At 40.9% G+C, this 15,851-nt stretch overlaps 1 protein-coding gene across 25 annotated transcripts in view; it reads left to right on the plus strand.

Annotated features, from left to right (window-relative positions):
- Window positions 1-15,851, plus strand: part of LOC123992782 (elastin-like) — a 105,053-nt gene that overhangs the window by 76,524 nt on the left and 12,678 nt on the right. For 12 of the 25 annotated variants that reach the window (XM_046294276.1, XM_046294286.1, XM_046294284.1 and 9 more), the window contains 14 exons: window positions 895-915; window positions 1,111-1,137; window positions 1,388-1,411; window positions 1,945-1,992; window positions 3,513-3,542; window positions 3,955-3,990; window positions 4,415-4,450; window positions 4,698-4,754; window positions 5,621-5,689; window positions 5,976-6,023; window positions 6,516-6,587; window positions 7,072-7,113; window positions 9,341-9,433; window positions 13,029-13,073. In XM_046294276.1, the coding sequence (XP_046150232.1) occupies window positions 895-915; window positions 1,111-1,137; window positions 1,388-1,411; window positions 1,945-1,992; window positions 3,513-3,542; window positions 3,955-3,990; window positions 4,415-4,450; window positions 4,698-4,754; window positions 5,621-5,689; window positions 5,976-6,023; window positions 6,516-6,587; window positions 7,072-7,113; window positions 9,341-9,433; window positions 13,029-13,073 (648 nt within the window). The remainder of the gene's footprint in view (window positions 1-894; window positions 916-1,110; window positions 1,138-1,387; window positions 1,412-1,944; window positions 1,993-3,512; window positions 3,543-3,954; window positions 3,991-4,414; window positions 4,451-4,697; window positions 4,755-5,620; window positions 5,690-5,975; window positions 6,024-6,515; window positions 6,588-7,071; window positions 7,114-9,340; window positions 9,434-13,028; window positions 13,074-15,851) is intronic. The other 13 variants (XM_046294281.1, XM_046294289.1, XM_046294288.1 and 10 more) reach the window with 6 other exon arrangements.

Raw genomic sequence — 15,851 nt, forward strand, 5'->3', positions numbered from 1 at the left:
GGTGTTGACAAGATAATGTGTTGCCAGTGTCTCTCAGGTATTTTCTAGAAGTTGTTTGTCCTCTTAAACGCTCTTCCTCTCTTTCCCTCAACTAACTCCGCAGCTTGCTGCTCTTGAAATATCTCCCATTTCTGCTCTCTCCTCCCTCCCTTCGCTTTTTAACCAATTAGATTCATCTGACACTTGTCAATACTTGACAATTGACTTACAGTATTCTGTAATATTACTAGTTATTGTTAATGTCCTCCACAATAAATATTGCTCCTATGGAGATTGTGCCTGGAAGACCTGTAGATACGTACTGTATGCACTCATCCTTTCTCCTTGGTAGTTAAAGTCCTATCTCCCTTCAGGGGTGGGAAACTCTAGTCCTCAGGGGCCTGATTGGTGTCACTTGTTCTCCATCCCTAGCAAACACAGCTGATTAATCAAATTGCATTCTAAACATGTTTAGGTGATTGGAGTCAGGGGTGTTAGCTGGGGAAAAACTGTGACACCAATCAGGCCCTCGAGGACTGGAATTGCCCATCTCTGCGGCATCTTCTACAGCAGGGGATCATATCCTTGTTATTACCTGATGTTTACTTATGCTACTGTATTTGAAATCCCACATTGTTTGAAAATGTTTTTATGATAAAATGGACACAAAAATACATATTACTGTGTCATTCTTCCAGCACATATTTTTTTGGAGCCCCTGCTTTAGATGTGTTCTTCAGTCTAGAAACTAAAATGTTGATATATCTTTACGATATTTTATTTTGTGTGATTTTTCTCTGTCTTGTTGCATCTCGGATAGTGTACTTTGATACAGTACTTTCTTGTTCATTTTCATGGAAATTCATATTATTAATATAACACGTCATTGATGAACCTTCTTTTGGTTTGCTGCAGGTGCCACAGGAGTAACTGGAGGTATGTATTGGCACATATTTTTTATGAAACTAACATCAATTATTTATTCTCACTAGTTTTGCAACATTGTGTCATTAGAATCACTGAACATTTTATTAGATTTTTTTGAGTGGTTAGTTATTCTATTTTGGAGACTTTTTATAACTGTCCTAATTATGAAGTAGCTGGTAATAGTTAGCATGATCGCCTTCACAGTTGGGGCTGGGGTTCTTCAACCTAGTGGTAAGTCATTTAAATAGATTCTCCTGAAAATGGCGTCCTACTTGTACCTATCAACATTCCTGTACTTTACTATCTTTTCTTATCTTTGAAGAGCAATATTAGATTGCTTTACCATCAGTTCATCTTCATTGTTGACCTGTGACTTTTTAAAATGTATTTACTGTACATCAAACATTAGGGTTTTCAGTTATCATCAATTTGAACCAATATGCTCTGTAACTGTGTGTTAAAAACTTCTCTTTGTTTCCAGTTGGTACAGGCCCAGCTCAGCCTGGTGAGTGTTGTGTCCACCATAGCAGACCTGGGTTCAATTACTATTGGTTTTCTTTCAAATACTTCTCATGTAGTTGCTACTGGAGTACAGCAGCCTTGAGGTAAAGTGTCTCGATAGTGGAGACTATAAGGAGCAGAGTATGTGACATTGTTTAGCCACATGATGGTGACAATTTCCTGCAGGCGATGCTGTTGAGTAGTTTGTTTTCCAGTTGTGTAGTGACATGATTAATAATTAATCATATTAATTTAGTGGATGTTTAAATTTGTCCAATTTCACACGTACATTATACAAATGTCTGAATTGGAAATGTGTTTTTTGCATATCCCAACTCCCCCTGAGACACCCTTGGAGAGTGGGGTCACTGCCATGGTCAGCCATTATCAACGGCGACCCTGGAGCAATTAGGGTTAAGTGCCTTGCTTAAGGGCACATCGGCAGATTTATCAAATTGTCGTCTTGGGGATTCAAACTAGCGACCGATTTTGTTACTGGACCAACGCTCTAACCTCTAGGCTTTATATTATTTACAGGTGTGGGTGTCGGAGCAGGTGGCAAAGCTCCTAAACCCCCTGGTGCAGGTAAGGATTCTGAAACCATGCTAATATCATATTATTGCAGTAGTATTACAGAACTGGTTGTTTACAACTTCAAATTGATACCATCAACTCAGATCCATAACCCATCCAATAATGTGATTGAACACTTTTACATGCCAATATAAATATAATTAATAAACCTCTATGCACATTCATATAACAGTGATGTTCCAACCCTTATGCACACACGATTAGGAATAATATGCTTTGTTATTAATCAGATAAGGATGTTATTACCTTCTTCACGTGAGTCACTAGCAAGAGTTGTTTACACACAATGAACAGCAGCATCAGCTCTTTTATATCTGGTCTAATGCACCAAAACATACAATTAAGACTGATCATCATGCTAACCCAGGCCACAAATTTGTTGACGTACCTAATAATAAAACGTGTTAGCCATTGCAAGACAGTCATATTGATTAGAAATGTACAGAGATAAGGTCAAGTCAACAGTATATGATAGTAAAAGGTGCAGTTAGATTTGCTAGTAGTCTCAGGCCTTTATAAGGTGCTGTTAGGACATGTAATATTAAAGAATTGACCGAATCTAGACACGTGGAAGCAGTCATCTATATACATTCAAATGCATGTTATATGCATTATTGGAAACCAATGCCGTATGAGGTAAAGCATTAGGGCGAAGGTATTTGCATCAGGATGATAGACAGTTCTGCACCATCAATCTCAAATTAATTTAACTGCCTGTGTGACAGGTTAAAGTTAATATTCATAGCCTGTTATACATTAAAAAGTATTAGTAAGTTCATAGTATGTGAGGATCTTAAAACATCTAAGGTTAAAAAGATCATGCATTCAGTATTAGTTGATAGAGATTGATAACGTTCATATAATTGTGTTAAAGTTCAAATCCGTCAAGCGTACAAAGGGTAAGAATTGTGAGAGTAATGTGTAAAAGTTATATTGATTACTTTATTTTGTGGTGCCTAAAAGTGTTAATCTGTGATCTACTAAATGCTCTTAATCTATAAGCCTGAGATCGATTGCTCTGGTCTCCACCCATATTCACGGGGAAATCTTGGTCTTTTCTCATTGCACTAAAAGTTTAATTGAGACTTGTGATTATTTCTCCCCTTTTTCAGGGGCATAACACTTGAAGTCCTGTGAATGTGTTGAATATGTTATCACTGTCTCAGCTGGCTGGGTAGTTCCTTCACTAAAGGCAAAAAGAAAACAATTCAGGCCTATATATTTTTGTGAAACATTTCTATTGAGCATTCAAATACATATTTTGATTAGAACATAAAATGAAGGCAGATGTATGACTATTGATCAACAAAGAATCTTAAACTAGATGAGAGCGCAAAATAAATGTATGAGGCCTTAAACCTGAAAGGCCCCTTGCATGACTGAATCTGCATTAGGATGTTCTGATTTATTGTCTTAACTAACATTTTTGACTGAGCCCTTCATTTGGGTGCCCTGGTGATGAAGTCATCATTTCAGGAAATAAGCGGCTTTTCTTTGTCATCATGATACAGAGGGATACCCGTATGGTGGTTATGGACAGGGTATGTATGAGAGAGGAGAAGAGCAGACCACAACCTTATCATCTCTACACTAGTAGCAGACACACACGCACAAACACACACAAACACACACACACACACACACACATATCTGTTTTTATTTCAAACTACTGCATGACTTCACTGAGATATGGCATTGGCTTGTGTCAGCCTCTTCTCTGTAAATGAATAAATCAGAGGTCTGATAAAACATTTTTTTAAAGGATTTTATGGCCAGACCAGGGATAAGTGGTGTAATATGTTGATATGTTTTAAGGCATTTTAAAGTTTATTATATAAGCAGGAAGCAGCTAGCTTTATTGGAATTAGTATGTTAGCTACTAGACCTGACGGAGCCATTCACTGGTGCTCCCTTGTCAGGAATAAAGCTGCTTTTCTTTCCGTCATGATTCAGCAGGACAACTCCGGTATGGTCAAGGTTATGGACAGGGTATGTGTGAGAGAGGGGAGAGAAGGAAATAGGAGGAGATGATAGGAGGCCATTCCACCACAGCCTCTTAAAACTAGTCTTCTAGACAAAGAAAGAAAACTACGTAATTCAAATAATCTAGTTTGAATTGTACCAGATGTACTGGATCATGAACTCTAACCTCTAGGCTAACCTTACAGTAAACCTCTTATGTCATCACTTTAAAAGCTTCACACTGTCTGTAGGTCTTCACTATCAAATTACAAGGTCATGTTGAAGAGAATATTGTTGATAGAGCTAGGACAAGCTAGGACAAGCTTGAGTGTGACATTCAAATCGTCATTCAGATCAGTGACCATCATTCATATCAGGGACCCATCCCACAGCCCCACACCCAACCATATGTTATGTCCATGGGGTTTTAATGGCATATATTGCTCCACAGGTGCTGGTGGATATCCCTATGGAGGAGGATATGGAAGTAAGCCAATTTCTCTGTCTGCATCCTTGTAATGGAGTCTCAAACTTAATTCACTATGGCCATGTGCGGCCTTGGGTTACTTTCTACTCAGACTAAATCCCCATCACTGTAATTGGTTTATTCAGGTATGTGTCCATTAATATAATCTCATGTCCGTATCCCTGGTGATATTGCATTACAGTCACTGTTGAGTAGAGAGTAAAAATAGGCTGTGCAAATTACGTTTATGTTCTCTGTATTTCCTCAGATCCATACGGAGCAGGAGCTGGACAACTTCCTGGAGCCAAGCCCCTGAAACATCCAGGTGTGTGCCATAAGAAGTGTTTATTAAAGATGTAGCTACAGTACGGTGAGCTCCAAAAGTATTGGGACAGTGACACATTTGTTGTTGTTTTGGCTCTATACTCCAGCACATTGGATAAGAATAAAATATGTTTCTCAAAATGAATTCAATTTGGATGCTACCATGATTATGGATAGTCCTGAATGAATCATAAATAATGAGAAGTGAGAAAGTTAGACGCACAAATATCATACTCCCAATACATGCTAACCTCTCGCCACTACAATAACAGGGGAGGTTAGCATTTTTTGGGGGGAGGGCGGGGTAGTATGATATTTATGCTTTCCCACTCATCATTATTCCTGATTTATTCAGGATTATCCATAATTATGGTTGCATCCACATTAATGTAGAAGTGTTTAGAAACATATTGTGTTCTTATTTACAATAAAAGTGACTCCGAAATGACACAATGCATTATTTACCATTTATTTCTATTGGACACAAAATAGTCTGAAACACTACCAAAACAAACAGCTATTTCATCCAACAAGTTTGTAGAGTCACAAGTGTGATGTGATCATTGCATGCTAGGAATATGGAACCAAATACTAAACTTTTGACTACTTTAATACACATATAAGTGAATTTGTCCCAATACTTTTGGTCCCCGAAAATGGGAGGACTATGTACAAAAACCGATATGGATGAAAATACCCTCACATTAAAGCTGATAGTTTGCACTTTAACCTCATAGTCATTGTATCATTTCAAATCCAAAGTTCTGGACTACAGAGCCAAAACAAACAAACAAATGTCATTGTCCCAATACTTTTGGAGCTCACTGTATATGATCTCACTCACTGTGTTTTGTATCTCTCCTGTAGTTGTGGGAGGAGCAGGCGGTGTGGCTGGAGGAGCAGGTATTCCTCTTACTGGAGCAGGTGGTGGTGCAGGTATGGAATCACTTTCGTACCGGTCTTAGGAAATAAATAAGCTTTCTGTGTAACTGAACAATTAATATCCACAATGTCCCCAAAATGGTGCCGTACGAAGAGACATGTTGAGTTCAACCCCATCCCATAACTTCAATGGCTTAATGTAACTCCGTACTCCCTACCTCAGGTCAACTCTGTATAACATTGTGTTACATACATCTTGCTGAGACCATTTCTGGTGTTCCCTAGGCAATGAAGTCATCATGTCAGGAATAAAGCTGCTTTTCTTTCCATCATGATTCAGGGGGATACCCGTATGGTTATGGTCAAGGTGGTTATGGACAGGGACAGGGTATGTATGAGAGAGGGGAAGCAGGCCAGCTGGCCTCTCAGAGTGACCATTGTCCAGGAAATGTAATTGACTTGCACTTCCTATGACCAATGAGGCGATTAGAGAGGTGACAGACACCAGAGCCAGGAATGAGATGCCAATGGGACTGTTTCTGAAACCCCAATGCCAACTGAGCTAGAAACATCCTCTCCAAACCAAACCATTGAAACTCTCATGCCACCTCAAACAACGACCTTTGGGACGTTCTGTGGTTGTAGCTTTGTAACAACACAAAGCTTGACCATAGCCAGGGAAATGTCTTGTCCTTGTTTTTAACTGCCAAGTCTAGCTAGATAGGTTCAACTGTCATCGACAGTAGCTGATCATATAAAGCTACAGATAATAACTATCTAGTGTGTGAAATGTCAGCCATGTTCTTAGTGGAGGACTAGTGTCACCCACTAGAGGCCTGGTATGAGGCTATAGGAGAACTAACCCAGTCTCGTGTTTCAGGTGTGAGGTATCCCACTGGTGAAGGTCTGGGAGCAGGGGCAGGAGCAGGTCAAAAAGCACCCAAACCCCCAGGTAAAAACCCTGACACTTAAAGCCCAGCTTTGTACTAATACTCTTACATGTTACACTTTTATGTACATATACTACCACATCTGAGCAACATATCATAGGAATGTTATCTTTATTTTGGAGTAGAGTTCTCGTAAAAGTAGTGAGAAATCTTGATTTTTAAGTCATATCAAAGCCAGAGAGAGCTGTAGGGCAAGACATAGAAGAATGAGGCAACAAACACTCCCAGTGGAGACTGATTACCATCACAGGCAGAGTGAAGGTTTAGAGATACTATAGCAGCATGGACCTCTGAAGAGTCGGCCTACTCTGCCTATAACGGTACAGCGTGTGCTCTGCAACTGGAAGTAGGACTCCGTCATTGTATACAAGATGTTCCTGCCTACAGTGTAGCCAATTTCAACAGCAAACATGGGTTCAAATAGTATTTGAAATTCTTCAACTATATCAACTCTTCAGTAATGCTCCACTCTCTCCTGTTCAATAGGTTATGGTAACCTAGGTGCGGGTGGTGCTGGTTATAGTCCAGGTGAGACTGACTGTCCTGCTGTAATTTCTGTAGTATACTGAAGTTAACTGCGAGGTTTCATCCTCATGTTCATAAACTGGTAAAAAATGCACACACATTCAGTGCATTCAGAAAGTATTCAGACCCCTTAACTTTTCCAGAAAATGTTACGTAATAGCCTTATTCTAAAATGTGTTAAATAGTGTTTTTTCCTCATCAATCTACACACAATACCCCATAATGACAAAGACAAAAAAGGTTATTGTAATTTTTGCAAATGTAATACAAATAACAAACTGATATCATATTTACATAAGTATTCAGACCCTCTACTTTGTTGAAGCACCTTTGACAGCAATTACAGTCTCCTTGGGTATGACACTACAAGCTTGTCACACCTATATTTGTGGAGCTTCTCCCATTCTTCTCTGCAGATCCTCTCAAGCTCTGTCAGGTTGGATGGGGAGCATCACTGCACAGCTGTTTTTAGGTCTCTCCAGAGATGTTCGATCTGGTTCAAATCTGGGCCACCCAAAGCCACTCCTGTGTTGTATTGGCTGTGTGCTTGGAGTCTTTGTCCTGTTGGAAGGTGAACCTTTGCCCCAGTCTGATGTCCTAAGCGCTCTGGAGCAGGTTTTTATCAAGGATCTGTACTTTTCTCTGTTCATCTTTCCCTCGATCCTGACTAGTCTCCCAGTCTCTGCCACTGAAAAACATCCCCACCGCATTTTTCTGCCACCACCATACTTCACCGTAGAGATGGTGACCAAGGCCCTTCTCCCCCAATTTCTCAGTTCTGCCGGACAGCCAGCTCTAGGAAAAGTCTTGGTGGTTTGAAACTTCTTCCATTTAAGAATCATGGAGGCCATTGTGTTTTTCAGGACCTTCAGTGCTGCATACATTTTTTTGGTACTCTTCCCCAGACCTGTGCCTCGACACAATCCTGTCTCCGAGCTCTACGGACAATTCCTTCAACCTCAAGGCTTGGTTTTTGCTCTGACATGCACTGTCAACTGTGGGATATAGACAGATGTGTACCTTTCCAAATCATGTTCAATCAATTGAATTTATCACAGGTGAGACTCCAATCAAGTTGTAGAAACATCTCAAGGATTATCAATGGAAACAGGATGCACCTGAGCTCAATCTCGAGTCTCATAGCAAATGGTCTGAATACTTATGTAAATAAGGTAGTTCTAAAAACCTGTTTTCACTTTGTCATTATGGGGTATTGTGTGTAGATTGATGAATTTTGAAATGTAATCCATTTTAGAATATGGCAGTAACGTAACAAAATGTGGGGGACAAATCAAGGAGTCTGAATACTTTCCGAATGCACCGTAGGTAGTAGGACAGTGTCACCCCACTAAGACCCACTGTCAAAACACTGTGAAGAAAAGTCTTCTATGACAAGTCAGGCATCGCAAGACAAGCATGGCACAATTCACGTCTTCATATGGGAAGGGAAAAGGGGGATACTTAGTTAGTTGTACAACTGAATGGATTCAACTGAAATGTGCCTTCTGCATCTAACCCAATCCCTCTGAATCAGAGAGGTGCGGTGGGCTGCCTTAATCGACATCCTCGTCGTAGGTTTATGTTAACACATTGGCAGGGTTTTGACCTATGTTCAGGATTATACTTGGAAGTGTATTACCAAGGCTGTGTAGCTTTCAGCATCCCCTCCTCTCCTCCTCTCCCTTGATGTTTGGTTGGAGTGTTATCACGCTGGTCTAGCAGTGGAGAGATTCTGCTCTCTGCCCCAGGCCCCATGGATACAGTCTAGCCAATGCCTGCAGGCTATTATCCACCTCCCATTGGTCAAACATTCACTGACACAGAGAGCAGAGCATCCCACAGTACAACATACTGCCTGTTGCACGTGCTATCACATATGGTACAACTTTGCTAATACTGTATGCAAATGTCGTTTCCCAAAGAGAATTCAGCACCATTAGCCTTTTGATAAATACTGTAGCTAGAATATTTGCAAAAACACACTGGCCTGGTACATTTGCATACATAATGCATATGACCTCTCAGTTCATACTGCATGTTGACATTTGACTGGTTGTGTTCTGGACTGATTGTTAAGAAAAAAGTCATGCATAAGTTGAGTCTGTGGCCAAAGCTACAGTAGGGTATGTGACCCTAGCTAAATGTAGACTAAATGTATACAATGAATACGTATAGTGTTGTTGTGTTTGTAGTTGTTGTTTTGTACATTTTTGCTGTGTTACCCTTGCAGGTGCTGGTGTGTTCCCAGGTTACGGAGGTGGCTACCCACAACAACGGGGTTACCCACAGCAAGGTGGCGGCTACCCACTGCAACCCTACCCAGGTAACGTGTAGAACCTCGATCTGTGAAAATCAGATGCAGTGTGTGTACAGTATGCTTTTATAGAAAATGGGATGTTGTGACCCAGGAACTATGAAGATAAAAGTAGAACAAAAAGAGCTTAGAGTAGAACCAAGTTGATAGTTGTTAATATCTGTTAATCTTTACTGTCCAGGGAGGACAGAGGAAGCAAAGGCATTCACTTCAGTAGTTTGAGTTCCCCTTTGTAAGCATGTGCCAATCATTCACTTACAGTAAATGTAGAAAAGTGTCAATTGGCCATAAGTTTAGACTTTTGGCAAACTTGACATCATTTTGCAAACTGAATTAAATACTGAGAAATAGTCGCCAACAGTTATATCAAGGTCAAATAAGCTAGCCACTCAACATAACCATCAAGATAATAGATGTAAATGAACCTGATCCGTTATCCGGACCACATACTGTTTGCCCCCTGGTGACAGGGGTTTGAGCCTTGTCTCGGCTACCCTCCGTCTATGCCCCTACTATCTGTCTCCCTCTCTACATTTCCCGCTGTACTGACAAAACAAAAATCGAAACAACAAAAATTAAACCTTAGTCCACGCGCTGGTGGCTCTTTAACTGCCCATGTTCACCCCATTTCTGCTTGGATCAGGAGGTGGACTATAAAGCTGAATTGTCAACAGACAGGTAACCCAGAATGACAGACAGACATGCAGCCCTCAGGCCTGTTGCTTTGGTATTAGAGCTAACCTCTGGGAGAGAAAGAGAGAGGGGAACAGATCTAGAAACAATTGAAAGGAACAACCAACTTCCCCATACCTGGTTTAGTTTCCCCTCATTAAATTAATTGATGGGGAACATTGAGTGCTCTAAGCACTTAATTGGCTATGAAAATAAAATAATTGAGGTGGTGCTGGGAATGTAAGTCTCTCTCTCTCTCTCTCTCACTCGCTCTCTCGGCGTAGTCACTAGATGCTAGTTACTCTCACTTATACTGTAGCTTCTGTGAATCCGATAGCTACTCTGACCATGCTTTGACCATGAAAATCAGGTTAATGTTTTACAAGCATGGTGCAAAATATTGCACACATACAGTAGGGCAAAAAAGTATTTAGTCAGCCACCGATTGTGCAAGTTCTCCCACTTAAAAAGATGAGAGAGGCCTGTAATTTTCATCATAGTTACACTTCAACTATGACAGACAAAATGATAAAGAAAATCCAGAAAAATCACATTGTAGGATTTTTTATTCATTTATTTGCAAATTATGGTGGAAAATAAGTATTTTGTCAATAACAAAAGTTTCTCAATACTTTGATATATACCCTTTGTTGGCAATGACAGAGGTCAAACGTTTTCTGTAAGTCTTCACAAAGATTTTCTATGCGGTTGAGATCTGGAGACTGGCTAGGCCACTCCAGGACATTAAAATGCTTCTTACGAAGCCACTCCTTCGTAGCCCGGGCGGTGTGTTTGGGATCATTGTCATGCTGAAAGACCCAGCCACGTTTCATCTTCAATGCCCTTGCTGATGGAAGGAGGTTTTCACCCTTATTCTCACGATACATGGCCCCGTTCATTCTTTCCTTTACACGGATCAGTCGTTGTGGTCCCTTTGCAGAAAAACAGTCCCAAAGCATGATGTTTCCACCCTCATGCTTCACAGTAGATATGGTGTTCTTTGGATGCAACTCAGCATTCTTTGTCCTCCAAACACAACAAGTTGAGTTTTTACCAAAAAGTTATATTTTGGTTTCATCTGACCATTTGACATTCTCCCAATCTTCTTCTGGATCATCCAAATGCTCTCTAGCAAACTTCAGACGGGCCTGGACATGTACTGGCTTAAGCAGGGGGAAATGTCTGGCACTGCAGGATTTGAGTCCCTGGCAGCGTAGTGTGTTACTGATGGTAGGCTTTGTTACTTAGGTCCCAGCTCTCTGCAGGTCATTCACTAGGTCCCCCCGTGTGGTTCTGGGATTTTTGCTCACCGTTCTTGTGATCATTTTGACCCCTTGGGGTGAGATCTTGCGTGGAGCCCCACATCGAGGGAGATTATCAGTAGACGTGTATGTCTTCCATTTCCTAATAATTGCTCCCACAGTTGATTTCTTCAAACCAAGCTGCTTACCTATTGCAGATTCAGTCTTCCCAGCCTGGTGCAGGTCTACAATTTTGTTTCTAGTGTCCTTTGACAGCTCTTTGGTCTTGGCCATAGTGGAGTTTGACTGTTTGAGGTTGTGGACAGGTGTCTTTTATACTGATAACAAGTTCAAACAGGTTCAAACAGGTGCCACTAATACAGGTAACGAGTGGAGGACAGAGGAGCCTCTTAAAGAAGAAGTTACAGGTCTGTGAGAGCCAGAAATCTTGCTTGTTTGTAGGTGACCAAATACTTATTTTCCACCATAATTTGCAAATAAATTCATGAAAAATGTGATTTTGGGGATTTTTTTTCTCTCTTTTTGTTTGTCATAGTTGAAGTGTACCTATGATGATACTTACAGGCCTCTCTCATCTTTTTCAGTGGGAATTGCACAATTGGTGGCTGACTAAATACTTTTTTGCCCCACTGTACACAGAAAACATCAAAACACTCCTGGTAACCTCCTCAATTGATAGGTTAAAATGGAAAAGTCCCAATTCCTATTATTACTGATGATATAGAGTTAATTTGAATTGTCATTGACTTTTGTCTGGCAACATGATGATTTCTAGCATTATATCTGAAATGAACCAAATCTCTATTAGAGGCTTTTGTCTTTTAACATATAAATGCCTGTTCATTTACAATATCTTACACTTGACATGATTAAACATCATAATTTAATTCAGGATGTCTCAATGGTGTGACCACCCTAGGGAATAATTAAACGTTTTTTGGATGACTTAATGAGCTCTGCTGCATATTCCTGTCTAGTCTGAAATGCAGACTGTTCACTGACAAAACAGATAGATGGCGAATGTTATTTCTGGCATCAGTGAACGCTTTACCCTTGCAGTGTGCTTGTTTACTATTTGCTATAGTTTTACTAGATATCTATTAATTGTTTACTATTGGTTTACACAGACAGTAATGAGACCAAAACATGGTCTTTTGCTACTGCAGTATTAGTAAAAGTATGTGGTTGATACTCTATCAGATAATGTTAAACCGTAATTGTACTTTCTTCAAAAGTTTTTTTTTTACATTGTATTATGTAATTTCCAAAGCACCTCATCATTACATGAGGAAAATCCCCTTGTGATTATGTGATGTCTGCTGTTTTCTGATCAGATCGATAGTGTGCTTATGACTAAACTTGCTTGGAGAGAGTCCTGAGAGTAGACCCATACTGATCATCCTAGTTCATGACGCACCAAAACACAGCCAGTTTCCATTGGTTGTGTTCTATCTATCTGAACAAGTGTGCTTTGGTTGCTTTGTGTGTTCCAATGCACAATGAAGAAATGGTCTTCAGCTCTCTCACTCTCTATCCAAAAACTCTCTGATCAAAGTTTTTCAAGATTCTACTACATTATGCTATTTTAAACATGAAACACCCTTAGCCAAAATCATCTCATCCCTTCCAAACTCCAAATAATTTGTCTTAAATGTTTGTCTGTCTACTAGGAGCATATGGAGCAGGCCAGACGGCACCACTGACTCCTCAACAAGGTACTGGTGTCTTCCTTTTTTCCCCTGTTGTAAGGCATCTGTCATCCTACTCAGTCAAACCTTTCACCACACAGTCAATGTATGGGAGAGAAATTTGATTGAAATAATCTGATTTTCTGTTACACCTAGTACATTTCCTATTTTATTATAATCAGTCTGTTCTTAGCGGAGGATGACATTCTAATCTCATCCAAATAATCTTACGTGATGAGAGGATGGGGTTTGATAGAACAGTGAGTACTTGTCGTCAGTGCAGATGGTGTAACCAACCAGTGTCTATTAAAGTCCGATAATCTGAATTTTCCTGAGCACAGGGAAGATTACTGACAGTCGGATTATGTTTCATAAAGTAAGACAGGTTTTTCAGAGATAGTTTAATAAGACCTATGACATGTCAGGATTTAGAGAATTTGATGTCCTACTCCAGTGGTGCTGTGCTGATATTGTGTGGAAATCTTTGGGATATTAACCTAATGTAAATTCACAAGTCACTGTCCGTCTGTATTTGTAGTGCAGAGCCAGGGGAGGTTGGTGGGAGAAGCTATAGGAAGATGGGCTCATTGTAATGGCTGGAATGGAGTCCATAAGTTTGTGTTTGATACCGTTGCATTTATACCATTCTAGTCTTTACAATGAGCCCATTCTCCTATAGCTCCTCCCACCAGCCTCCTCTGTCGGTGCATATGTTTGCTAAGAGCACACCACTGTATACTAGCACTGCCAAGAGAGAAACTGCTCAGCATACAGTGCTTTTTCTGAAAATATTCAGACCCCTTAACAAAATGTGGAAAAAGTTAAGTTTTAGCCTTATTCTACAATTGATTAAATTGTTTTTTTCCCTCATCAATCTACACACAATACCCCATAATGACAAAAAAATAATATTTTTTGGGGCTAATTTATATTAAAAAACTGAAATATTACATTTTACATTAGTATTCAGACCCTTTACTCAGTACTTTGTTGAAGCCCTTTTGGCAGCAATTACAGAATCGAGTCTTCTTGGATATGCTGATACAAGCTTGGCATACCTGTATTTGGGGAGTACAGCCCATTCTTCTCTGCAGATCCTCTCAAGCTCTGTCCGGTTGGATGGGGAGCGTTGCTGCACAGTTATTTTCAGGTCTCTCTAGAGATGTTCGATCGGGTTCAAGTCCAGGCTCTGGCTGGGCCACTCAAGAACATTCAGAGATTCTCCTGCGCTGTCTTAGCTGTGTGCTTAGCTGTGTGCTTAGGGTTGCTTAGGGTTGTTGTCCTGTTGGAAGGTGAGCCGTTGCCCCAGTCTCGTGTCCTGAGCACTCTGGAGCTGGTTTTTATCAAGGATCTTTCTGTACTTTGCTCTGTTCATCTTACCCTCGATCCTGACTAGTCTCCCAGTCCCTACCACTGAATCCCATCCCCACAGTATGATGCTACCACCACCATGTTTCACCATAGGAATGGTGTCAGGTTTCCTCCAGATGTGTCACTTGGCATTCAGGCCAAAGTGTTCAATCTTGGTTTCATCAGACCAGAGAATCTTGTTTCTCATGGTCAGAGTCCTTTAGGTGCCTTTTTGGCAAACTCCAAGCGGACTGTCATGTGCCTTTTACTGAGGAGTGGCATCCGTTTGGTCACTCTACCATAAAGGCCTGATTGGTGGAGTTCTGCAGAGATGGTTGTCCTTCTGGAAGGTTCTCATATATCCACAGAGGAACTCTAAAGCTCTGTCAGAGTGACCATCGGGTTCTTGGTGACCCCTAACCAACTCCCTTCTCCCCCAATTGATCAGCTCTAGGAAGAGTCTTGGTGCTTCCAAACTTCTTCCATTTAAGAATGATGAAGGGCACTGTGTTCTTGGGGACCAGCAATGCTGCAGAAACCCTTCCCCAGATCTGTGCCTCGACACAATCCTTTTTCGGAGCTCTACAGACTATTCCTTCGACCTCCACTTAGTTGTTGCTCTGACATGCACTGTCAACTGTGGGACCTTAAACAGACGGTTCTGTCCCTTTCCAAATCATGTCCAATCAATTGAATTTACAACAGGTGAAGTCCAATCAAATTGTAGAAACATCTCAAGGATGATCAATGGAAACAGGATGCACCTGAGCTCAATTTTGAGTCTCATAGCAAGTCAAATCAAATCAAATGTATTTATATAGCCCTTCGTACATCAGCTGATATCTCAAAGTGCTGTACAGAAACCCAGCCTAAAACTCCAAACAGCAAGCAATGAAGGTGTAGAAGCACGGTGGCTAGGAAAAACTCCCTAGAAAGGCCAAAACCTAGGAAGAAACCTAGAGAGGAACCAGGCTATGTGGGGTGGCCAGTCCTCTTCTGGCTGTGCCGGGTGGAGATTATAACAGAACATGGACAAGATGTTCAAATGTTCATAAATGACCAGCATGGTCAAATAATAATAATCACAGGGAGAACAGTTGAAACTGGAGCAGCAGCACAGCCAGGTGGACTGGGGACAGCAAGGAGTCATCATGTCAGGTAGTCCTGAGGCATGGTCCTAGGAATCAGGTCCTCTGAGAGAGAGAAAGAAAGAGAGAATTAGAGAGAGCATACTTAAATTCACACAGGACACCGGATAGGACAGGAGAAGTACTCCAGATATAAAGGCTGAGACAGGAGGGGTCAGGAGACACTGTGGCCCCATCCGAGGACACCCCTGGACAGGGCCAAACAGGAAGGATATAACCCCACCCACTTTGCCAAAGCACAGCCCCCACACCACTAGAGGGATATCTTCAACCACCAACTTACCATCCTGAGACAAGGCCGAGTATA

This window comes from Oncorhynchus gorbuscha, linkage group LG13 (assembly GCF_021184085.1).
Source record: "Oncorhynchus gorbuscha isolate QuinsamMale2020 ecotype Even-year linkage group LG13, OgorEven_v1.0, whole genome shotgun sequence".
NCBI lineage: Eukaryota > Metazoa > Chordata > Actinopteri > Salmoniformes > Salmonidae > Oncorhynchus > Oncorhynchus gorbuscha.